This window comes from Tachypleus tridentatus, chromosome 9 (assembly GCF_004210375.1).
Source record: "Tachypleus tridentatus isolate NWPU-2018 chromosome 9, ASM421037v1, whole genome shotgun sequence".
Classification (NCBI taxonomy): domain Eukaryota; kingdom Metazoa; phylum Arthropoda; class Merostomata; order Xiphosura; family Limulidae; genus Tachypleus; species Tachypleus tridentatus.
The window spans coordinates 75,382,674-75,410,239 of record NC_134833.1 but is presented as its reverse complement, the minus strand read 5'-3'; the positions used below and the strand labels follow the sequence as shown (position 1 = coordinate 75,410,239).

Genomic DNA, 27,566 nt, shown 5'->3' with positions numbered 1-27,566 from the left:
GATTAACTGAGTTGCTTGAAACTTGTTCTCAGCTGCGTGCTCTATCGTTGGTATCAGTCGCATTAAGCTAATAAATTTCATATTACTTTTAGTATTTTCCGTACTCTCAACTGCTTGACGAGAAACTCTGAAGCGATTTTGTTCGCGGGTTAGAATCAGTTTCAGGTTTTTGAGAACACGTTGACTGGGGCTTCAGGGAATGAGTACAACGTGAGAAATATCCAGTTTACTGAGAATATCCCAGAATATTTTATCATTTTTAAAACTAAATTCCAGAATCTACAACGCAGTAGCTTGTCGTGAGGTTTCATGCAATCTTATTTCAGAATACGATCAGAGCTGTTCCAGATGTATTTTGTCTGTTTAAATCATAATAAAAGTGACTTAGTTCTTTTTCCTTTACGTTGTTTGTTTTGCTGTTTCTGTTTTTTTAAAGCAAATAGAGAGAAATGGCAAAGAAAATGATCATCTCCTAATTAACTTTGAGAATACAAATTAATTATATTATAATAATTTCTTTTTGTTTAGAGATTAAGGAAGCCTTTACGAGGATTTTTAGAAAGTAAAAACAAAAGTCTAAAAAAAGAAATAGATACAGTCAAGAAAATATACAACTAAGACAAATATCCTCTTATGATAAGTCCAAGTTTATTCACATTTGTTCCACTTGAATGTTATAAACATTATAGAGTACATTTTAAAGGTTATTTCGATAAATGTAATAGGAAAGAAATTATTTACTTACCATAGAAAATTAATTGGTATAAAGATAAATTCAAGACAGAAACTATTGGGTTGGTACGTACGCATTTTAAAAGGTGAGACTGTTAAAAACATCTAGGACTTTCAAACTATTTAAAATCACTAAGAATTGACAGTAAGCTAACTGCGATAATTAAAATGAGGCTTAACTTATATATTTTCAAATACTTTTATTTGGTTCTGTTTAAAGAAACTGGTAATGGCTTTGCAATCATATTTAAAATGGCGTGTTTAGATCACTGTCCAACAATACAGCATCTTTTCGCCACAAAATGTCAACACCTTGACGTCTTTCCGACAAATATCATGTCATCGAACGATACGTTTGTGTACTTTTACAAAACTCTTCAACTTGAGGGACGAACCCACAACAGTCAGAGATTAAGAGTAACGTACAGTTTAAGATAAGCTGACAAGAAAAACATTAGATTACGCACACTGTTTGTATGAAGGATCACCATGCAAAACTAGAGAATACTTTAAAATGCTTGAGTTGAAAGCTTCTGTGTGTGATTATTATATTGGTTCTTGGTTAGAAAAGTAAATGAAAAGAAATAAAATAATATAACTGAAACCAAGCGAGATGGGTTTGTGAAAATGTATTTTAGTTCAGCTTTAAATTATTATATTTATAATTGTAAATCAATGTTTTTCTGTGCATGTTGTTTTAGAGTGATAAACTCTCTCTTTAATACATCGTAACATCTCTGAGATTTGACTTTCTTATACTCTCATTCACACCACCGAATCTGTTCAAACTAATGAGAATATGTACTCTTGAAATGTTTTCTAAGCCTTTCTGTAGAATTCGCTATATTTTTATTTTGGAAAATTATATGTTGTCAAGAAACACACATTTACACCCTTCAACAATACGAGTACTTTTACAACCCTGAGTGATGTCCATCTTCCTAAAATATGAGTATTGTTAAGGTGCACACAACTTTTACTGCATGCCTTCGAAACAAAAAGCATAATCTACAGTCAGTCATTGGTGGTACTCTGTATTCTCGGTAGACGAAATAGTTACATATTCTTACTGACATTTGTTTTTATCTGTTGTTGAAACAAGGCGAAAAATTTTAAATAGTTGCATATAATCAATGACATTGTTATACCCTATCTTTTTTCGTATGATCTTCTCAGATAATTTCTGATACAGTTACAAAATTTCATTCTTTTTATGCTAATGTTCCATTTTTTTCAGTAAATTATGTCTTGTTTACAAACACTTAAACCAGAGTTAAAACTTAAACATCTATGAAATAGTATATGAAAGTTATAATTAACATATTTTATATTTTTGCTAATTCCTAATGTTATAACATTGTGCGTAAAAAAGAAAAGATTTGGCTATAACATAATTGATTGTGTTTCGCAAAATATTATTTCCACTCTTAAAATTTCTTGTTGACTACAGTATTGCAGAGAAAAGAAAATAGTTGATAAACCAACGTGGATAACGAGGAAAATGGCTACCTCTATTCCTTCCTATTAAGGTTTTAGCTATGGTTTAATACGATGTTATCAAAGTAAGCGAAATGAGGCTAGCTCATGAAGGAAGTGAAGCAACTGCAAAGTTTCTAATTGACGTGGGGAAGTCGGATCAGAATAGGAATAGCAATAGTAGCAAGAAGAAGACGTGAAGATTCCAGGTTTGTATCTGCGCTGCTGACACACTCGGAACTTGAATTGGCAAATAAGCCTGTATAAGAAGAAAAAAAAAAAGGAAACAGTTTGTGAATTTTCATCGGTAATCCTAACAAATAATAAACAAACACACACACACATTTAAACATAAAGCAAAAGTGTATATATAATTAATTTTTGTTTTAGTTACAGCACAGTATTAAGTGCTAAGAAGCATGTAAATGAGTAAAGCGGATATAAAAAGCAGGAACTAAAATAAATATGCACACTACTTACAGATTGTGCTGGATACTATACAGTGTTTATTTATTCTGAGAGTAGACTTCAATCATGCTGCTCTGACCTGAAGATATCCTGATGATATCCATCTACTATCATTTTTCATCTGACAAACTTTATCCACCCTACAAAATACTCAGTCCTTCTGATATTTCTTTTGACTTCATAATATATTACAGTTACCTGACATCACCTTTAATCTGACAATAGACTATCTACTGGATTCCACTTCTTACTTTATCCACCTGTTATCTCCTTGAACCCAACAATATATTATGTCCATCTGATAATACTTTTACCCTGACATTATACATATGCCATATCTACATGATATCACTTTTAACAGGTAAATATACTGTATTTACTTGATATAATTTCAGTCTTTAAATTACAAATCTGCTTGTGACCTAATATACTTTCTATGCAAATATTTACAATCAGCAAGTTTTGGAACACTCCTCATATGAAAATTTTATTATTAACGTGTTATGAAGTTCGGTGCAAGGAACATTGTTTGAAGCTGGAACAAGTGAGAAAGCTGCCTGCCTTTGGTCATACTCTATAAATTAGGATGTTATAATATTTTAAATCATTATATAATGATTGTAGCGAGCAGATTAGCAGCCGCCGTTCTCAGTTCAGACAGTATGGAGACTAAAAAAACCTTATTGTTATGAAATGTTATAATAATCCAATATTTGAAAAACAGGTGCAAGGTTGAAAAGAATGATACCGGATCGACGGATGTCTGAGAAAGGAATATAAAAGAAAGGAGTTCAACAAAAAAGAAAAAGAAAAGATCTGGAAATGTGAGAGGAAACGAATAATCTGTAAGAGGTAAGGGAAGAAAGTAATATTGTCAGTAAGAAACAAAATGTTTTTCTAAGTCTATGTGTTATTGAATGCCATTAATAAACAGAAGTTTGTTGTGCTTACATTGGTATTAGCCAATTCTTGGTAGAAATAAGAACAACCTAAATAAAGTTAATGAACATTGAAAAGTAAAACGAAACGAGAGAATAGCACGATCGTGACACAGCGTAAATCTACATGTTTTTAACACTCGTGCTGTGAAAATACGAAATGTTAGTAACTAATAAAATACTGCACTCGAGAGACTAATTTTACATAAAAATTATTGTGAAGTTAAGACTGTTTATAAACTCACTATATTTATAAAATATTTTCAGTTCCAAAATTTTCTTTCTATTCTACACAATATTTTTAACACTCTTATATTGTATATTGTACGGAAACTTTTTCAAAATCACTTAACTCGGTTAAATTATGTTTGATATAGAAGAAATGCTATGTTCTATACAAATATATTTCTTAAAAACAACAATAGTGAAGTAAAATTCATCGATATCTTTGAAAGAAATCATGAAGAGTATACATAATTTGAGCTATCAAATTTATTTTTGTTTTTCTTTTGATACTTTCTGGATTTGTTCTTGTAATAGCACTACAATATAATTGTACAGCACAACATGGTGTGCAATTCTAGGAAACCTAAAGGTTTACTCGAAAGCTTCAAGATCACATTAGTACAATTACTGTTTGTTTTGAATTTCGCGCAAAGCTACACGAGAGCTATCTGTGCTATCCGTTCCTAAATTAGCCGTATAATGAAAGGAAGAGCATATTGGGTGTAACCAGGATTCGAACCCGCGCCGACTCGATTATCTCAACTTCCTGGCCGTGCCGGGCTCGATTTCTGTTTATTAAACAATAAAATATGTAATTTTATGTTTGACTATTTTTGAAGAAGAAAACTGATTACTGGATGACTTCTTTGATACCAATTGTTATTGACTAGGTGTCGTAAAAATGTATTACATCATGTTATTGAACATTATTTTTAAACATGGCAACCAAAACCTTAGTTGTCAGAAATAAGTTAGACATTTTCAGTAACTAATGCTTTGTAATTTTTATTATTTCATTAAGATTTAAATAAGTTTTAATTTAGCACTTTAACACTGCATTAAAATCTATATCTATAGTCTTTATAATGTTACAGTATTTAATTTAAAATTGGGACAAACGAATGGAAATACTGCATTTTTAACTTTGTCATTAAAATTGAATTTTAATCTGAACTTCCGTACTCTTACACTGCAATATTAATTACAGTATATGAGTGCATATGTAAATATTAATTTTTACCGATAACTCATTAGGAATCTTCGTACACTTTTCGAAAGGGATAATTGTAATAACGAATGATATATGATAGGTGGCCATTACTCAGCTTGTACTGGTTCAATAATTAGATTATCTTGAATCTGATTATTGTGGTTCTCTTGATATTGTAATATGCCAGCTGCATAAGCTTTAATCCTACTAAAAATTTCATTATTCAATCAAGTAAATATGTATGTGTGTGTACAAAAGTTAAAATATTAAACGTTTTATTTTTATCTGATTAACACTTTGAGGAGTATTTACTTTGACGGTGGAAAAAACCTTACATGCTGTATGTAATTCTATCTGAAGGTATATGATGGCCTTGCATAATTGTAAGAAAAAAGCAGAAATATTTTATTTCAAAGTAATAATAATATTACTTGCATAAGTCAAATTATGACAGAGGTTGCTTACCAAAGATAATACTAGAATTTTCCTTTTTTTTTTCGATAAATTTAGGTAAATGTCTTTTAAGCAGTATATTCAGCTAACTGAATAGGCAAATCACACAAAATATTAAAAGTCTTACGCTGTATTTTAATGTTGGTAACAGGAGAAATCTTCGCATATTTGCATGAAAATACGAAAACCAATTTTTCATTCAAAAATATTTTATAATACATTAGCTTGCCATAGGTTTTGCAGAAACTTTTTGCAAAGAACGAAAATGAAAACACATTTTCTAAGATAGAACAATTTATCCAACAGACGCTCTAACCAGTTGAGCTGAATTTTGAAATCGAAGTTTGGCCAAATCTCGAATTGATGTAAAATTACCTTTTTACCTTTTTAAATTTTATTTAAGTAATGTACGTAAGTTTAGAGATAAGAACTGCGCTCAGCTTGCATTCCAAGATATGGATTTCAAAAGAGAAACAATAATAACGACATGATGTGGATTTTTCAATACACAAAACAGAGAGACATATAACAATCAGACCCGGAGTGCTATTTTTATATTTGAAACTTACTACAGATTGAGCAAAAGGAATGTGATGGAAAGTGTTTGTAGTTGGAAACGATCTTAAAAACGTTTTTTTGGGTCTAACAGTTAAAAATATTCGTTGTGGTACTGTTTCGGTTTAGGTATTTTGTTTCAGTGGTTGATGCATTTTAAACACTTTAGTAAGTTAAAAAAACAAAAATTTTGAATATGGAAAAAAGTGGGATATGTTGCATAAAGTAACCGGTAAACTGCATATCTCCTATAATAAAACATAATATAATTGATATTTAGTAGAGATGGCTAATATAGGTATTAAAAACTTTCATTTTAAAACACAAAACAATATATATATATATATATACTTCAAATGGGTTTCTTTGTCATAATGGATAATCTAACTGACCAATTACGATCCATCATTTATATCTTTTTGAGTAGATACCCAATATTAAGTAATCGAAAACTAAATACAGATCTAGAATTAGTAGCATACGCTTAGAACACATGTGCTATCCATTAGCTGAGTTAGAACATAACCTGTGCTATCTATTAGGTAAGTTAGGACATAACCTGTACTTTTCATTAGCTGAATTAGAACATAATCTGTACTTTTCATTAACTGAATTAGAACATAACCTGTACTATTCATTAGCTGAGGTAGATAGTGCTGCCAGAAAGCGCAGTATTCTGCTCGTGGACCCCGGTTAATTTTAGGAGACTGCACGCTCAGTGTCATGTACTCTTTTCCACCTTCGGTTCGGGTGACCCAGTAAACTTCGTCCCTTGTTCCAGCGTTTTCCGTGTTAGGATTTCTAATGGTATGATATATTGTTTTTATGAGCTTCAATGTATAAGTTTGTTTTTATAACAATAAATAAGAGTCACAAAATGATATATTAGAGACAATGACTTGCTAATTTTAAGCAGCAAACTAACGTAAGAGAAATTTAGAGTAAATTGAAAATTCAGTAATTAATGTACTTTATTTGGAAAGTTATTTAGTTAAAGTGAATCAACAATAAGAGAAGCATTAATAATCTTCCTACTGTTTCGTGGCTTTTACACGATAAACAACAGAACCACAAGAAAACTACAATACTTATATACAAGCTACTACATACACACAGTTGGCTTACATTGTTTTCCTTTCTATAAATTTCGATCTGGATATTAAGTAGATACTTTCACGAACATTCTAGTAAAATTTGAAAACAACTCAACAAAAAATGAAACTAAAGATTAATTTGATACACTAATGGTTCAAAAATTAGTGCAGTACTTAATAATTCACTGTCAAGTTTAATAAAACTAACATTCCGGAACCAATGTACACATGCGAATAGAAAGGTTAATTCTCTTTCAGCATGCTCTCGCAAAGAAACAACAACAAACAAACGAACGAAAACATTTTCGTTAGATATCACAACATATTCTGCTGAAGTTTTCTTTAATTAAGACTAGAACAACGATAACAGAAAGAATAATAATTAACTGCAGTAGATAGAAGTAACATTTAGTTGGTATGATTAATACAAACGTATTATGTTTTTACGAGATGTCTCTTTGGTGCAGCTGTACGTTTCCTGATTTGTAATGTTAAAATCCGCGATTCAGTTTCCTCGTTGAACACAGCAAATAGTCCAACACAGCTTTCTTATAAAAGAAACGAAAAGTACTTACGAGCCTAAGAGCAGATAAAGTTGGATTTTTATTTTTTGAATGTATTGAAATTTTATGAAATTTATCAAATCAAAATTTTCCACAGATTAATTCTGACTATATTAACTTAGGTATCAGACCTCCCCCTTGCTCAGGGCAGAACCGTATGCCTGCGGACTTACAGCGTTAGAAACCGGGCTTAAATACCCCTGTTTGGCAGAACAGAAATAGCACATTGAGTAGTTTTATGCTTAACTCCAAACAAGAAACAAAACTCACACTTTATTACCAAAGATAAATATAACACAAAGTTTCCTTGAATTTCGTTTTCTTTGCATTTAAAAAATATTTATAAATTATCAACAAACAATTTATTTTCTGAAAACTAAAAAAAAAGAAGTTTTAAATATGTAATCAAATAAATTCAGGTCAATATAAGGTCAATATAACGTTAAAAATGTGATTTCGTCAAAGTTTGTGCTTAACAACAAACAAACATATATTCTTTAAAGAGGTTATAAATTAAAAACATCAAGCTTATACACACATTTTTGTTTAAAAAAGTACTGTCACCAAACTACACAGAAATAAAAACAAATAACATCAGCATGGAAGATATTCACGAAAATGAGAGTTTTCCCTCTTTAACGTCAACAGACGTTAAAGGAATACTTCAAAGGTGACGGAATGCAATGTACTTAATGCTTAAAAAGTTAAATGAAAATAATTTGGACTTCCTCTCAAGAAAAAACCTTGAAATATTTCATTTATTATCAACATGTCTCAGCTATTGCCTATCTATCTATTGACTTTATTGACTTACCCCGATTTAGCAAAATTAGCCCAATATCTCATCATTTTCTTGGACAAGAGTACTTCTTCTTTCGTATATCTTAAGGCTGGGTTAAGTGGCTCTCCAAAGACAAAGGGTATCTCATCTCCATGCATCACACCCATCCACCGAGGCCACGGGTTAACAGAAGATCGGTGGATGAAGTAGTACATATAAACCTCATTCCCAGCTTTAGCATAATGATGGGCAAATTCATTCACGCTACAAGTAAAGTGATAATCTCCTACGATCTTATCAATAGCATCTCGGATGTGAATGGAGCTGTTTGGATTTAACCAATCAGTATATTGAAAAATAATGGCTTGTTGGGCATCCTCTCCTATATAGGGGTTTAACTCTTTCATTGAGTTAATAAAATCCTCTCTAGTTAGATAGACCTCTTCATCTTTTTTGAAAAGTTCTGTCAGATAGTAAATGATCCAGTAAGTCCCTTCTTCTGAATTGCTACCCATGAGAATATTAGTTTTTTTAAAGTTCTTGGTAACCAGCGACACGGTTGGATGCTCGTCAATGAAAGCCCCATCAACAACTGGAACGAAAGGGAAATCAATAACCCCCATACTGCCCGATTCATTCATAACAAGATCCATAGGATCTACATTTCGGAGACAATTAACAACTGCATCTAAGTCTCGAGGATCATGTGGGCACTTGACAGCTTCAGCCAAGCGAAGTCCACGTTTTTCAGATTCCTTATGATCAATGATGGCCCATGGAGATGTTGCTGAGCCACTTTGTAAGATGCCTCGATTGAAGAGGTTCCTACTAAGTGGAGATAACAGATGGAGGCCTACGCTTGCTGCTCCAGCACTCTCACCGAACAACGTGATGTTGTTTGGGTCGCCTCCGAAGGCAGCGATGTTATCACGCACCCATTCCAAAGCCATTAATTGGTCGAATAATCCAGCATTACCAGGTACATCTGAACGATCGAAAAACAAGAATCCCAAAGAAGCTACTCTGTAGTTCATTGAAACAACTATCATTTGTTCTTCAGTGGATAAGATTTTAGCGTCGTATACGTTGAGGGTGGAAGTTCCGCTATAGTAACCCCCACCAAATATCCACACCAGAACAGCAGCCTTTGTCGGCTTTTGGTGGGGCACCCAAACATTTAACTTTAAACAATCTTCACTTAAAGGAGTATTTGGATCCCACATTTTTGTACCCGAAAAATTTCCAAAAAAAGTATCACTAATCTGGAAGCATGTTTTAGGTTTTTGGGTGGCATTAAAAATGTCTTTCCATGGATCTATTGGCTTTGGATGTCGAAATCTATATTTACCAACAGGAGGCTTCGCATATGAAATGCCCAAATAGACATCAACTAGTTTGCCAGTGACTGTTTTAATAGTTTTTCCTCTTACTAAACCTTTATTAGTATGAATCAATGGGGTTTCTTCCAATCCTTGCAAAGGGATGCTCCGTCCTAGGGTAAGTGTGATTAAGGAAGCCAAGATTAATATCGCAAAGAGATAAAAAGAAAGATACATTTCCCATCGAGATGTAGTGCAAGCTGTTCTGGTTAACAAAATCATAGTCTTATTTGATTTAATAAATTCCTGGCCCTGCAAGAAACATAACAAAATTTTGATTAGAAACTATTGAAAGTGTGTGCTGATCTCGTGAAAATGTTTAGAGCAAATTCAGTGCTTAAGTAAACAAGTTTTGAGAAATTTTGTTTCAGAGATATATCATTTACTTAAATACTTTTTTTTAAATCCTTTCATTTTTCCTTAAATTGTGTTTTTTACTTCATTTATCGTTATGGGAAAACAATTTTTTATAATCTAAAATTAATTTGAGATCAATCAAGAACTTCCAATACAACAAAAATCCTGAGGAAGAACCTGCCATATTTTAAACAATATATATACAGAGAAGGGCAAAAGTTACTATACAGTTTGCTTGTTTTGAGTTGTCGCGCAAAGCTACACGAGGGCTATCTGCGCTAGCCGTCCCTAATGTAGCAGTGTAAGACTACAGGGAAGCCAATTTAATTATTATTTCTTTCAGATTTAGACATTACAAATTTAACTATGTTCTGAGTGAGACAACTGTATAGTCACTTTTTCTCACTCTGCAAATTTTTCATTTAATCCACTTTTATTTATAAAATTATCTATAATAAATTAGCAATCTAGAGCATTTGAAACAATTTCCAAACCGTTTTTCATATTGTTAAAATATTGTAGTGGTGTCACCAGCATATTGATATAGTTTTAATTAATAGGACATGTGGAAGTTAATGAAGTGGTCTAGCGTGAACTTAACTCTGTGGCATCCGAATCATTACCAATCGAAACTAATTTAAACAATTTTGTTAAGATTCTACACATGTGTGAAACAATAAATAATAAAGGTGATTGAATCAGGAGAAACAATTAAAAACGAAATAAAAAATATATTAGTTGTAACATTAGCCACAAATCACATAATATAAAGAAAGAAGACGATAAAATAGTGTTGATTAGAATGAATTAAAATAAAAAAGACAAATATTATTAATAGAAATAAGATAAAAGTAATTATAACGTAATAAGTGTGTTCTAGCCTGTCTTGTAAGCTCTGTATTGAGTGAAACTTGTCGTTTCGGTGGACATGACATAGTTGAAATACTGTATGGACTCTAAATGAAGAATGCAGCATTAAAAATCAAATAGATGGACTAGTTATGATTATGCTAATTTTATCGCACATCGTTGTTTCTCATTGTTCAGATGCGTTAAATAATTTGTTGATAATTTTTATTTTTGACAGAATTTGTTCAGTTGTTTATTACCAGCATTGCTTTTTCCAGGATATGTCGAACGTTTTATTTTAAATGTTAATAATTTATGCATCATTACCAAATGTCCCGTTAAGTGTCCTACGGGGAATTACTGTTTATTGCCTTAACTATACTAAGCATCCCAGTGACACAGTAGTGTGTTTGAGGACATACAACGCTCAAAACTGGGCTTCAATACCCATGGTGGGTAGAGCATATACAACCAATTGTGCAGGTCTGTGCTAATTACAAACAAACAAAAGTGCAATAAAATTTTGGTCAAAAGATAGTGCTTTTGTTAGAGTTCGTTTAAGGTTTCAAGTCTATTAGCAGAAGCCACTTGTGACGATCAACATAAATGGGTGTTATGTGTCATCGAGTTACTAGAATTTTATCAATGCATTGAATTGACATCCAGCAGGGAAGTCAGAGGCAGACACTTTAAACAACTTACAGACAATAAATCACCTTATTGTTTGTTATTCTTTTCATTTGTAAAGAAAACAAACAGCTGCTGCTTCTCACCAGCTGAATAGCTTCGGTGGAACCATGTAGCTGAACTATTATTTATGTCACTATTTCACATACGTCAGAATTGGTTTAGTGCTAGTACTTACTACTGCCTTAATTAGATTATTCAACTTTACTGTCTGCTTGCCAGAGCTTTAACGTTTGATTTTTTTCATTTATATTTACCGATGCCTTTTCTTTATACATTGCTGTTTTTTAAAACATAGAATTAGACAAAGTAAACTTCTGTTGTACAGTTGAGCATGTGAAATGCGACATTAAACAAAAGAATGCAAGAAGTAATTGTTGCGATAAAAATTTCAAAAATTATGGGAAGAGATACAAAAAAGAGAATAACTGGATGTAGAAATTTGGCATTATCAAATACCCAAAGGCTTATTATCAGTTACTGATTAGTTGCTCGAAAAGTACAGTGTAAGCTAAGCTTATTTCTTGTTTACTGATACAAAGGAATGTTTGTGTGGCTTAATTATACGGAATGTTTTCTCAGGAGTTTTGTTTTTCTAACAGATTTTAATTATTCTTATGGCGTTGTAAGTCCGTAGACTTACCGTTGTCCCATCGGGGATCCTAGATATTGGAACGTAGTTGCTGATAACTGGGCACCATTATAATCTGTCAAGACTCCCCGGTTACTGGCTCTTCATCAAATAAGTATTACTATAAATATCGGAACAATAACTGATATAGTCTATTCTGATATCCAGTCTTATAATTAATGAAGTCTGTTTAATATATTTAAAGCTATATAATAAAGTAATGTTGGTTTTGCTGTGTGCATTCAAATCATTATAAAAAGCAATAATATAAAAAATCACTGATTCCTATAGCAATAAAAATTATTATATATTTGTAAGTAATGCAGGTAATACGTATGAGCCTGTAATTAGTATATATAATTTTAAATTATTACCACTTTTTATGTTGTTATAATTTTTTTAATGCAATGAGCTATTCACACAATTAACGACTTTTGACGAATGAATTTTAACAAATAATCTTTATGATACTATCTGGACTTTGGCAAATGTATTGTTAATATTTGCGTGTTTACGTTTTACATGATTTTAAAGTATTTATTGGTTATTTAAAAGCAATTTTTGCTTGTAGGCTTTTTAAAGAAGTATTTGAGATATTTATGAAGACCTAAGTTGAAACGTCATCCATGTTTATCTCCAACTTCAGAGAAGTGTTACTTATACACCGAACAGAGCCGAATCAAAATATCTTAATTTTTTTATTTTACTGAACCTACAATCTAAAACCCCTAGTAGCACAGCGGTGTGTTTACGGATTTACAACGCTACAAACCAGGTTTCGATACCTGTCGTGGGCAGACTATAGATCGCCTGTTGTGCAGCTTTGCGCTTAATTTCAAAAAATCAATCAATCTTCAAGAGTATTTAGTTTCCCTGGTGGCTCAGCTTTGTGTTTATGCTCAAACAATCCAAATATAAACAGCTTTTGTTTTTAATAAACTAAATAAAAATCAACCATGTTTGTAATGTAACTCATCGATATGGTAAGTTTTCTACATCAATGGCATAAGGCTTCGGTAATCAGTTATCGATGAACATAATATTTGTTTAGTTCAGTTTTTTTCAATTCGTTTGCCACATTTGATTTCTTAAGGGTTTGTGGAGGAAACCTTATAAAAAAACACACCAGCTACAAAATTTCAATTGTAAAGTTTGTTTCAAGATTTTCGAGCAAAGGTACACATGAACTATTTGTGTATATCCGTCCTTAATTTTGTGCTGGTAGATTAGAGTAAAGGGAAAACAACTAGTCACATTATCAACAGCCACCTCTTGGGCTACTCTTAAATAACCGATGAATCCTCAGGCTCACAGTCGGGGCAAGTTAGCTACAAGGCTGCATCTGGCCCCGAACAAAACAATCATGTTCATTATAAAATATCTTTTTACTCTATTACTTAATTAATTAATAACCTATTGATAATGCAGATGGGCAACTACTTTTCAAGGCTCACTAATTTTCTAAGTGTTTAACCTATTAAGGTTTGATCATTTTATACAAGTTATTAAATACTGTCGTAATTAATTTACTTTTTGCTTTCTGATATTTGAAAGATCGTTCATATTGGTGTATGTTTTACATTTTCATTATATGTTGATGCTAATTTTCATTTTATCAAAGTTTTCTCTCTTTTTGAATCTTTTTCTTCTTTCATATTTCAGTCATCTATCCATCCACGTTGTAGGTGGATTTCTTTGGTATTCCTTTGTCTTTTTCATATTTTATGCCTGTCGATGAATTAAAAAATAAACTGAATGCTTTTAAAAGTTGTGAATTCTATAAAGTAACCTGTATGAGCGGAAGTTTAAAACATATAGAATCTTATCTAAGATACTCCTTATAGAAACTTCTCAACTGTATAATTGAAAAAAAAAGTATTCTGTATAAATGTAATATGTTACGTACAATGGACTGTCTGTGCTATATCCACCGTAGGATCCAATCTTGAATTGTAGTGTTTTAAGAACTAAAGTGTATTGGTAAACTACCCTGACGCGAGTAAAGAAAAGTGGGTTGGTGAATGCAAAAAAAAAAAAAAAAGGGAGAGAGAGAGAGAACAGAAAAGAAGGAGAAAGAAAGAGGAGAAAACATTGCTCTCATTTACAGCTCAAACCGGTGATATATTATTCATGTTTCAGGGCGTTTGAATCATTGAACAAGTACGAATATCCCTTGGGAACCTGATCAAGTTCAAACACCTGCGTTCATAAACTGCACTGAAATAGAACTCAACCGTTTGAATGCTGCATGTATCCTTGTATCTTGTATGCGTTTGATGGTTTCGTGCTGCATTCAACCTAGAATTTACTTAACAAAGTCGAGGCAAACGGGAAGACAACGGTGTACAAAAATTCAATAACTGAACATACATTTTTCTTTGTTGATGTGAACGCATATCTTTTTCAAAGACTTTTGGATGAAAGCCGAGCAAGAATTTCATTTTTTTCTGCATATGAGTGATAATATGTTTCATAAATAAAATAAAATTGGAAGTCAACCACACAACTCATTTTAAAAACTTTTCATTGTCAAATTCCTTACATTAATTTTTATTAGAAATAACAGATTCATTAATATCTTTCACAAAAAAGATCGAAATGACATAACCTGTTTTAAAAACTCTTAGTTGAAGGTTATGTTACTGAAGTTTTATAATTTAAAAATGTGCATTAATGTATTTTACTAAGAAAACGAAATGATAAGACCAACAAAAACTTATTGTTAAGACTATTTTTATACATATATATCAAATTACCTTTCTTCGTGAAAGTTTTATCAAATGCAAACATTGATGTGTTTTATCATTGAAACAAATAATTTTATTTGTAACTAATATAGTTTTATTTATAAAACAAGCATAATGACGTTATTTAATAAAAAAATATAATACTTTTTATTCAAAGGCTGCTACCAGGATATTAATGGCACTTGATAATAAACATGTATACATTGTGCGGGTCGTAAAAGGCATTCTTAAAACTAACTATTAAAAACACATCATTATTATTTCTTGAAATAATTTTCCTCATCAAATGTAATTACATATTTAATGATAGAAACGCCATTTAATAATACCGAACTTTAGTTTTCCTTTCATGAAAACAATATTACTTTTTCATAGCCGAGAAAAACGATTTTAAAGGTGGCGGTATTCCTGTAAAAGAATTAGTGGAACCATTTTATTTTAAGAGGTTAAGATTTTAATTCCTACAATTCCAGAATTATTCAAAATCGTATTGTAGGTCTGTGAGTGATTCTTGAGCTACACTGTATCTTTAAAGTATTATGATTAGAAGTCACAAACTAAATACTTTTATTACCAGTGATAAATACTGTCCAATGACGTCATAAGTCAATAATTATCTCGGGATTCACAGGAATTAAGAAGACATGACTTACTATAAAAGGTTGTGAGTGTGATTTTCTCTGTACTATTGCCCAAGAGTACTTCCTAGGTGCACAACCAGGCGGATCAGTTATTTTAGTGTTTTTTTTTAAACGTAGTCTCTGATGGTAGATTTTAGTGCGAGGACACTCTAATTTTGACATGTACAGATGACATACGTAATAATGCAAAATTGCCACAGATATCTTTATAAACCTTAAAATTCATCATGAAATATATTCTTACATCTTTACTAGATTTACATCATGCAATTTGTTTAGTAAAATGTTATTGGCAAATCCTTTTTCACACACTAATATTATATACACTCAAAAATCTTAGAATTACAATTCTAAGGGGAACTATCCCAGATAAAGCTGATTATTGCACGACACTGGGAAAACATTTTAACTTAACAACTAAATATATTTGATCTCACATCGAAAAGGCTCGCAACAAATTCGACACATTACAATAAACTCAAAGAGATAGTTAGCTTCAGTCTAGCAAGATTTTACCTCCTATGTGAGGATGAATACCATATGTAGTATTCCAAGCTACTGGTAAAAAATGCCCATCTGGATAAATCTACGTGTAGATCTCTAAAGTAGACACGCATAAGTAAAAGCATATAGCGTTAAACATGGATGAAGAACACGGTTCAGTGATCTATAATCATCTACATCCGATTCAGGATCATTAATATGATCAAACCATACCAAGTATTGTGTACGGGAACATTTTACAAGTGATCCATGGCACTTTCACTTTAGATAGCATGGTGTTTCTTTCTTGATGCAGGAGCAGTTACAACTGCAACCATTTTTTGTCGCCATATAAGACTGACTTTGAGATATCGTGTGGACACAGTGGTTTGGTGAGAGACTGATACAAGCTAAACTCCATTTACAGTCCATCCATGATCATCGAGTGGGGGAGGGGGATATTACCGGCTTTGCTGTACCTATTGTCTTGTCAGTTACTGTGGCCAAAACAGACCTCTTTTGATGTCGCATGAAGACGTTCTCAGTAGGTGGCAGCAGTGTCAGTAGCGTTGTTGAGGAATTTATTGGTTATGATGTTTGCTAGACAAACCCAACCATTTCCACATTCGTTGTGTACACAACAATCAACAAGTCCCTTGTCTGAGTGATAACCTCATCAATGATAAATGAGTCATCAGTTTCTGCAAAACCTTCAAGGGCACCAATGTTGATCTTCTTCCTGGCTACCAACCAGTTCTTCTAACTGGTAAAACATGAGAAGCTGGTGGTATTCTTTCCTCTGAGACTGTGGATGAAAGGTTATGATCGAGACTGAACTGATCTTACAGACTTTGAAATTTCGTAAATTGACAAATAATTGTCAAGCTCAGTCCGTACCCATAATTCCAGAAGATCCTTCAGATGTATCTATGTATTGCCCTCAACCTTATCAGTTTGAAGTATCAAAACTACTAGATTACTTTCTCAATTACCCTTTTCTTGAACACCCTCTAACATTTTGAAAATATCTAAAATTGAGGTTTAGAAACCCAATAAAATAATGTTTATTTTCATTAAAGGATTTTTATAAAGTCATATTTGAAAAATAAATAAAATTACCTTTGTTTTAGTGGAGAAATGTAAATACAAAAGTGAGGATACAATGCTATCGACGTTTTTCTGAAAATTTTCAAGCGTGGAAAGGTCATTCATTTTGAGCCCAACACCAGATTTACAGTGGCTTGTTGGCAAGGTTGTGCATGTATATATTGCTTCTGGGTTATCAAAGATTACATTTACATGCCACAACCTTTCACAGCAGCCCGTGTCTGTTTTTGTGAAAAATGGGATTTTGGTTACCTGGGTAAATAGATTTCGTAATTCAGAAACACTAAACAAGCTACTATTATGAATCTTTTTGACAAAATAATATGTTTTCATTTAACTGAAAAAAAAATCCTCTTCAGTCTCTTTCTTCAAGATCTTATTTCGATGCGAAAAATTTCGCATATAATTATCATAATTTCCTTTTTTAGAAAAGTATTAATGTAATAAATTTAAACCTATTTCAAGTACTAAATTACCTAATTATAGACTTGCTAGTTTCATTTGTATGCTGTCCAAATGCATGGGTTATATGACACTGGTATATTTTGCACAAAACCCGTTTTATAGCAAGCTTGAACACTAGGCTCGCTTGTAATTTTCATTTGATTCGGGAAAAAACCTCAAGTACTTGTATTGTAATTTTCTGTTCTAAAGCATATAGCACTACATAGCAAGAAGAACAACTATTAGTTATAATATTTTCATTTGCTCTGAAGTCAGGGAAGCTGGGAAAGTTTGAATATTCGAATAAAAATAAAAAAGAAGTTTACCAAAAATAAGATTAATGTAGAGACTGGGATAATATTGAATTCATGCTTGGAATCAAAATAGTGTGATGTGAATTTTTCTTATGCAAGTTATATTGTAACTTTAGCTTAAGGTATTTAAAGTGAAGACTGTTTTTAACTTGTAAAGTATATTAGGTTTTCACTTCCAATATAGTTATAATTTGCTCATATTTTAACTTTTAGCATTTTTTTAATAGTATCTATGTTATGACTTGGTTAATATGGTTGTATAACTCATTTATTCAGTATTATTTTACTTCAGGTACATCTACTCGGTTCTTTGTTTACAAATGAAGATCTTAGTTATATATAGCTAGAAAAATTTAATCCAAAATAGCAGAACTTTTATACACAAAACACTTTTTTTTTATAAGTTGGTTCTGGGATAGGGGTTGCATTGTAAATTAATATTGTAGATACATTAAGCATACTTTAAAAAGAACACATTTGGAACTTTGGGCTGATGTTCAAAAATTATTTCTTAGTAAATATGTTACTTCAGAACAAACTCGTGGATGACAGTTTTCTCGCTCTCTCGTGGATCTGCTTTGAGTCAGAAATATCATCGTCACATATTTTCTAACTCAGCATTAGCTACTTAAAACTGTATTCTTTGAAAAACAAAAAAAATGACTTATATGAAGTCAACTGAACCCAGAGAAGTTTTGGATAAGATAATTATTTTGTACGATTCTATCTGCTTCACTAGCTTGAAATATTAATATGAAGCTAATGTTACAAAATTGACACAAGTGCACACTGTAATTTTACTGCCCAAATCAAATTTGTCTAAATGTAAGTCACCTTGCCAAACATCTAGTCACATACTAAGTAAAAAAGTCAAAACATGGTTCGGAATAAAATACCATAACTTAAATTAAAATTAAACAAGTTTTACTTGATAGTTAAAATTACATATTTGATATGTTATTTTATGCATCTAAAACCTAATAATTAACATTACATATAATAAAAAATCATGAAAAGTAAAAAACAAAGATAACAACAAAACAAACAGCTATAAGAGCTTCGTCGCATTTTCGAAGTCACTTGCTTTTTTCTTTTTAATAAATTAAAGTGTTTCATGTCAATACTAGCGCATGGCAATTGTTTGGTTATCTTTCTGAAATGCTGTGTTTTACAAAGTGTTTTATTATTTACCAAAGTTTTATACAAGTGTATTTAGTCAATATATCGAACACTTAATTATTCTTTTAAAAAACGATATTTCTGACTCTGAAAGAAAATCAATTTAAATATCAGAATATGTAAAAAACCCAATCACGTGGCGCAAATAACGTAGGATTAATGTGTTAATTGTGAAAATCTTGTGTGTGTTTTCTTATAGCAAAGCAACATCGGACTATCTGCTTAGACCACAGAGGGGAATTAAACTCCTAAGTTTAGCGTTGTGAAAATCTTGTAAACGAAATAATATCTCAGCATGACAATCTTCGGTAAATATTTATTTGCATGTAGTTTTGAAACATTTTTTACTAATAATTTTTTAAAATTAAGGTTCTCTAGTTTGGTAAACACGAATTAAGGTAAATAAATGTGTATTGTTCTCTTTCACTTAAATCATCTGGTAACATGGTAAATCCTTTTAAGTCCAATTAAAATTCAAAATTCGGATTTTTTACACATACGTTGTAAATTCATTCTAATCATTTTATATCCGGTGCGAAAACTAAAACAGTATTTTGTAAACAAAAATATTGTTTTGACTTACGTTAGTATTCTAAAGATAGTACATTAAAACTTACTACATATATGTAAGGTTCTTTAGCATACATATCTTAACTTGGTTTTAGAGACATCTGCACAACTCGGACTAGGTATCAGTGAGGTTACATTGTGTATCACGTGTGAGTCTCACGATAAACGATACATATGATTGCTGGAATTTCCACATCGGTAAATGCTTTTGAAACCAAGATATACCTTATATACCTAATTGTACAGTGAGGGTTCACTGACGAGCTGGAGAACTTGTAACTCTAAATCCAGGGTTAGATTCCTATGGTGACCATAGAGCAGATAATCTATTTTGCAGCTTAAAACAAACCGAACAGAAACTTCAATAATTAATAAAATAAGTTGAAAGCGAACAAATAACACAACCGTTTGTCTACTGTAATTCAATGTTTGATAAAAACCAATTTTGTTGTGAATTGTAACCGGATTTTAAAGGTCAGTGTCAAGTCAATAATAGGTTCTAAATACAACAAAACCCCTATCTATGACGTGTTTGTATTTCCTTCATTGATAAAGACAATTTCATGCAGGTAACTTCAGGTAATATTCATCTTTCAAGCCAGATTGTTCTTCATTTCAATAGACTTCGAGACAGACACATTTATTTATTCGCTTTTCGTCTTAAATTCTTCAGTGCAGGGTAAAATACAAGAAAAACGAAAATCCTCTAAACTTATTTGCAATGCAGATTTCAGATCCCTGATACATGACAATGTTGAAATGACAGTTGGCATGAATATTAGTTTTAGTAAGTTCTCTAAATTTTTAATTGTTACACGAATATTAGTTTTAATAAGTCCTCTAAATTATTAATTGTTACACGAATATTAGTTTTAGTAACTTCTCTAACTTATTAATTGTTACATAAATATCAGTTGTAATGAGTTCTTATCCTTTTTAGGTGTAACACATGTGAGTTTAATCTGTTTTATTAAATTTCAGTTGTTACGTGAATATTAACTTCAAACAGTTCTGTTTATTTTTAGTTGTTATATGAATATTGTAATTAATCTTATAACAACTCATTTTCTATTTCTTCAAGATATCTTTAAATCCCTAGAATTCGGTTTTTCAAATGTATTTTTGCTACGCATAAACAAAGTACGTATTATTGACAAAATGTGTACGCTGAATTATCAATTACTGTAAATTATTTGAATTCATCCTAATTCAGTTTTTACAAAGATTTTGCAAGGTTAAAAACAAAATAAAATTAACATGATGTGTTATTATATTATAACTAATAATTTTACTCTCTAATAATAAATTAATTTTAGTTTCTAAATATGTTAAGTAATAATTATTTCTTTCAAACAGAAACATCACCTACTGATCAAATAAATATATCGTTAGAAATTTGCAACAGATTGACTAAGAAAAGCTTTGGGGTCATTATAAGGAGAAGATCAATCCCACTATTTGTTGGTAAAAGGTAGCTTAAACGTTGTCGGCGGGATGAGTAGCTGCCTTTTCTCTAGTCTTACACTGCTAAATTAGGGATGGCTAGCGCAGATAGTCCTCGTGTAAAATTCAAAAACAAACAAAGAACTAAGAAATCCATTTAACAGTCTAATTAACCTACGAATTTATGGCAATATATAAACATAAATATTTAGCTTACCTTGTGTTATAATACCAAATGAATTAGAATTCACGACAGGAGCCAGTTCTGGCACTCTTTACATTCATCTATTCGATTGAGATAGGGCAAATTCTTATTTATCTATGAGGTCGATTGGAAAAAAATGCATTTTTAAAGTAAATTACTCAAGATTGCACTATTTTGACAGTTCTTCAAAGGTTTTCGCTTGATCAAGATTCAGTATAATACAAACAGAATTAAAGTGTTTTACGACTGCAGCCAGTGCCAAGTTAAGATCCACTGAAGCACATGACACTAACCGTGACATCAAGAATGTTGGATCCTATCTCAAGAAGTTCCAGTTGGAACGGCTCACTCGTCGGTGATGTGCTCGAAAACTCACAATTACAACCCCACAGTACAAGTCCTTGCTAACCAATCACGTTCTGCTCATCCGTTTTCATATACTAGCGCGGGTGTTTCCATAGCAACTTACATGGCCAAGAATCATCGAAGTGTAGAAGTTCTTCAAATTCCATGAGACTGAAAGTGACGTTTTTGTTCACAACGAGCTTGATGTAGTAAATCCAAATTAATTGAATGGTTTTAAATATTTAAACAGCTGCAATTATTAAAGTTCTTCGATATTGAAAAGACAAGTGGTTGAATAGTATAACATATTTTAATATCACGCCTTTTTACGTGAAACAACAGCTATTCATGCTCTATTGTATATATAACTTGTCTTTCAAGTGTGTGATAAAGAGTTATTTCATATACTCTGTATTATATCATATATTCTGAGTTGAAGAACTTATAATAGCTGTGATAACAAGTTGTTAGCACTAAATATGTATATTACTAACAACTATTACATTTCAGAGCAATAATATGTAACAACTACGCCGACATAAAGCACCAGAGATTTAATGTTTGATTGGATTTGGGGAACTACACTACTTCGTAGGCAACGTAGCTTAAAACACCATCATCAGTTGTTAACTCGAACTGTTGTTTTGGTCTTCTGAAACCCACTTGTTTTTTTAATATTGAGTTAGGTTATTAGCCTTTTATTTTGCACAGAAAGAAGTGATGGAATGTAACCTTGTAGATTGAAGTACGCGACAGAAACTCTGAATTTTGAACAACCTACGTCTTCATTGTTAAACTAGGATTAACCTTTTATTTTACATAGAATAAATGTATGAAACGAGACCTTGTATATTGAAATATCTGACAGAATTCATGAAGACGAGAAACCCACTTGAAGTAAAAATGTATTCTAAAGACGGCTGGTATGGGTATTCAAACTTTTAGTTAATTAAAGTTTTAATACCCATACCAAGCCGTCTTTAGAATAGGTATCTGACAGAATTTTTGAACCTTTTATTAGTTTATTTACCAAGGTTTTTTATATAGCCCTCGTGACTTGTCTGTTAGAAAGTTTGAAGTAATTAAGGCTCACTTTTATGTAATCAGTTTTTTATAGCAAAGTTCTCTTAGAAAACTATTAGGTAAATTAATGGCATTGAATTGCAGAATATTTTACATTTATGTGTTTCCCTTTTATGAAGAAAATAAAGAAGAACATGATTGATGGTAGGTTTAGTAAAATGCGTTTTTGACGATAATATTAGTAATGAAAACAGTGTTAGGATTTTACTTCAACTATCGAGTAGATTTAGTTTAATATTAATAACTTCTGATCAGAAGGTAGCTAACTAGAAACAAACTTACGCATTACTAAAACCAATTTGATTTATTAAACTGACTAGATGTACGTAATATCATGAATCCATACATAAGGAAACTGAAACCTATCATACCTATAATGCACTGAATCATCAGTTGAGTACTCTCGCTATTCACGATGTTTGCTGCCTTAGTCTTAAACTAAAAAAAAAATAGTCAAATTATGATTTGACACAGTTTTATTCAGAATTTAACATTATGCGAAGATTTTCAAATTAAATGTATAGATATTTGTACTTTAGTAAAACTACATGGATTCTTCTCGAACAGTGAATAGGACTATCAGCCAAAATCACATTTTATTTATAGTGAATACCAAATAAGAAAAAACTGTCATGTGGATACACATATTCAAAGAATACACACGCACACTCACATATGTATACGTTTCTATTTGTGGATATAAACAATAAGTATGGCAGTCTTATATTTAAAATTTTTAATAACTCACTTTTATTCTAGGTGATATTTTCAAAGATATCTTATTTAACATTTTAACACACACACACACATATATATATATACCAATAAAAATATAAATAGATATTTGCAATATATATTTATTGACCATCGTATTAATCATTCTACTTGTAGTGAGCACAGCGCAGATAGCTTATTGTTTAGTTTTGTACTTAACAACAAACAAGCACAGAAAATTGAATTTAGCTTAAACGAACTAGGACGATTCTCGGATTTTCTTTACTAGTAGTTAATTCAACTCACAGAAAATCCTTTAAGACTTAACTATTTTAGTGACTAGAAATTTCATCATTACTCACTTCATCTATGTTTGTTTGTTTGTTTAGGAACTTCACACAAAGCAACTTGAGGGCTATCAGTGTTAGCCGTCCCTAATTTAGCAGTGTAAGACTAGAGGGAAGGCAGCTAGTCATCACCACCCACCGCCAACTCTTGGGCTACTCTTTTACCAACGAATAGTGGGATTGGCTGTCACATTATAACGCCCCCACGGCTGGGAAGGCGAGCATGTTTGGCGCGACTTGGGCGCGAACCCGCGACCCTCAGATTACGAAGCGCACGCCTCAACGCGCTTGGCCATGCCAGGCCCCACTTCATCTCTGCATTTAATAGTTTTGTTTTTAGAACACGTTTCTTAAAGCTTAACAATAAGAATAAGGATTATCTTCGTAATCCAAAGCTCCCCGCTAGTACAGCGGTATATCTCCGGATTTGCAACACTAAAATCAGGGGTTCGATTCCCCTCGGTGGGCTGAGCAGATAGCCCCCTGTGGCTTTGCTATAAGAAAAACATACACACACACACACGTAATCCAAAACATGATGTACTTATCGAGGACTGGTTTCGAGGATTTGCTGGATTGTTTTAATTACAAGTTTTCACCCAATGGCGTATAATAAAACTTTCTTAATATATTACAAAATTCTACTTATTTTTACTTTGTTTCTTTTAAAAGTTGTGAACTTAATGCCTGTTATGCTTTGAGATGTTTTTTGAACTAGGAAAGTGTGAAGAAAAGACAAAAAAACAGTAACAACAATCAATGATAAGAGAGAACGTCTGATGCGTTGTTGTGTTTTTCTATCTAATCAATGAGCTAGCTTGCTTTGTATTGTGAGACCAGATCCTGCCACGTTCAGCAAACTTGCTGAGTTACTGCAGGCCTACAGCAGTAGAGCCATGTGCCTCTTGATAACGAATACTACTTCAATCAATAAATATGCGATAAGGGATAAAATAGGCCGTTGCAACTTTGAGAAGTATGAGAAATTATAAGATATGATAAGGCTCAGGTGCTTTAAAGTAGAATGGCTTAAGTTTCTATTAATCAACCGAACTATGGTTTGCCAGTCTAAGCCTTTTATGAATTCACACCTCGTGTTGATTAAGGAAGTGAATGTAGCCTAGTTTTGCACGGGAAGTTTGAAGTATTGTCTGTAACAATGATGTATTGAAGACAAATAGGCCTGGCATGGCCTAGCGCGTAAGGCGTGCGACTCGTAATCCGAGGGTCGCGGGTTCGCGCCCGCGTCGCGCTAAACATGCTCGCCCTCCCAGCCGTGGGGGTGTATAATGTTACGGTCAATCCCACTATTCGTTGGTAAAAGAGTAGCCCAAGAGTTGGCGGTGGGTGGTGATGACTAGCTGCCTTCCCTCTAGTCTTACACTGCTAAATTAGGGACGGCTAGCACAGATAGCCCTCGAGTAGCTTTGTGCGAAATTCCCAAACAAACAAACAAAAGAAGACAAATAAGTAAAAAAGGATTTAGGCTCCATTATTTTTCGTCTATCTAATGAACGCGTAAAGTAAAATACAAATTCTCCGTTTTTTTGTTTAGTTATTACGTCGTAAAACTTTTCATATATTCGAAACTTAAGCATTGTGCTTGACTGCATGCAATTTGCATAAATGCATAAGTTTTTAATAAATTCAACTACTAACAAATGGATACAGTTTGTAACGTATTAAGCTTTGTACGTTTGCATTATTAGCATGCAAACTTACGAGAATCTTATTTTTTTCACTAGTTTGACTTTGTACTATATAACTTCACAAAATATTTCATTTTTCATATGCTGTGCTATAGTTTTACCTTACATGAGTTTACAGGGTGATTGGTGCTACTATACTTTCTCACATGATTACATCATCAATGTCTCGATTTAATTATGTTACAAGTAAAATAATTAATTTAAGGACAATTTTACTGTCTGTAGGATTTTAACAAAGCTGCTGTTTCACTTTTACAAATCAATGAGACAACTATCTTAACATATATATTATCCATTATCTGAATAAAGCAGTTATTATAAACAATAATTTTCTTTTATCATCCTTGAAAAGGGTGGTTAGCAAAAAGAACAACAAACAACTTTTATTTCAGTGAGAGAGTTATTATAACACACATAATTCATTATTTGGATGAGAAAATTTTGTTTTGAAAATGATACATACTTAATATGCACTACTACACCAATCTTACTGTTTAATTAGTTTGTCTTTATCCATGTAACTGTTCTTGACAAAATATTGTTTATTACGATAAGAACGAGAAAATACATAACCAATTCCAATTTAACATCTTGATTATAGTTTTAGTTTCTATGCTTAAGCCTATTTTTTACAATTATTGTCCTGAAACGGATATAAAGACTGTTATTTCACTGAGACAACTATTATACCCTACATACTATTCATTATTTGAATGAGGCAGTTATTACAACCAATAATTTACTTTTATAATCCTGAAAATGACAATTATTTAATTCTCTATACAATTTAATATACTATTTCACTTTATAAGAAAATACATTACATATGACTTCATTTAGCTACAATAAAAAACAATAAATGAATGACATACTGTTTTTATGTCAATTTTCTATTAAAATTTCATAAAGCATTGAGACTGTCTAACATTATGACGCGTTAATTTGTTAGAAATTACCACAGATATATGAACAGTGTAGGCACTGATGTCAAGAAAATGTGTAGGAAATCGACAAGTTATCACACATACAGTGTGGGGCTGTCTGATATTTCAGCTTGTCAGTTGATGACAAGTTTTGACCTTTGTTCATTTAGTCACATAAAAAAATAAGTTCATTTATACATCTTTCAAACTTTTATACATATTTAAACTTAGTAGTTTGCCAAATACCCAAATAAACATAATCGATTTTTAACTATAATTATTCGATTAATTTACTTTATAGAAAAATAATAAGCTACAAAACAGTATTTTGTGATTATCTCATATTTAAAACTCACATTTCGTCATAGTCCAACATAGTATCATGTATGTAAAATTTACAAGCATCATACACTCACTTGAAGCACCACAGCTGATAATTTTATTGGATTAGCTTTCATACAAATTATGTTCACTCTTACTTAGTAAGTAAGATTTTATATAGTTTATAAATGATAGTGAACAATCATTCAAAAGTTTAGTTTAATTACTTCATGATATAACTTCCATAGACTCAAATATATAATAAACGTATAAGAAACAAAGTTACAGTAACAGTTAAAATCAGCGTTTCTATATAAGACGATTTGTTTTGAAAAGGACACTTACTTTTACGTTTAGCATTAAATTCAATGTTCATCAAACTTTAAAGAGAATTTTACGTCACTGAATTTAAATAAGCAGATAATCAACTTGTGAAATGTGTGAGATTTACTATTTCATTATATGATACAACGAATTGTGTTTGCCGGTACTTGAATTGTAATAGAGTTAGCTGTTTCTGACTAGTGTTGATAAGCATGGTTACAAGTTTAGGCACATCCTAATTTTTAATATCTGTCTACAACAGACAGTCTAAAGTCCAATAAAATCTGGATGACTTTTTTGAATACAAACTCCTTGTTTCTTTCACTTCTGATACTTAGACTATGCAGTTCTATAACATGGAAGAATTGTTTGTTTGTTTGTTTTGGAATTTCGCACAAAGCTACTCGAGGACTATCTGTGCTAGCCGTCCCTAATGTAGCAGTGTAAGGCTAGAGGGAAGGCAGCTAGTCATCACCACCCACCGCCAA

At 31.8% G+C, this 27,566-nt stretch overlaps 1 protein-coding gene across 3 annotated transcripts; it reads right to left on the bottom strand.

Annotated features, from left to right (window-relative positions):
* Positions 1–541: 541 nt before the first annotated feature.
* LOC143225519 (acetylcholinesterase-like) lies at positions 542–22,148 on the bottom strand. Of its 3 annotated transcripts, none has more exons than XM_076455119.1 (5): positions 21,325–22,148; positions 12,192–12,300; positions 8,310–9,907; positions 6,470–6,639; positions 542–2,467 (listed from the first exon to the last, which is right to left on the bottom strand). In XM_076455119.1, exons 3-5 carry the CDS (start codon positions 9,875–9,877, stop codon positions 2,346–2,348), a joined length of 1,860 nt encoding a protein of 619 aa, XP_076311234.1. In that variant the 5' UTR covers positions 9,878–9,907; positions 12,192–12,300; positions 21,325–22,148; the 3' UTR covers positions 542–2,345. The 3 variants fall into 3 exon arrangements, with proteins under 3 accessions (XP_076311234.1, XP_076311232.1, XP_076311233.1); XM_076455117.1 differs by having other exon boundaries at positions 6,464–6,639; positions 21,325–21,923; XM_076455118.1 differs by lacking the exon at positions 12,192–12,300 and having other exon boundaries at positions 6,464–6,639; positions 21,325–22,137.
* Positions 22,149–27,566: the final 5,418 nt, after the last annotated feature.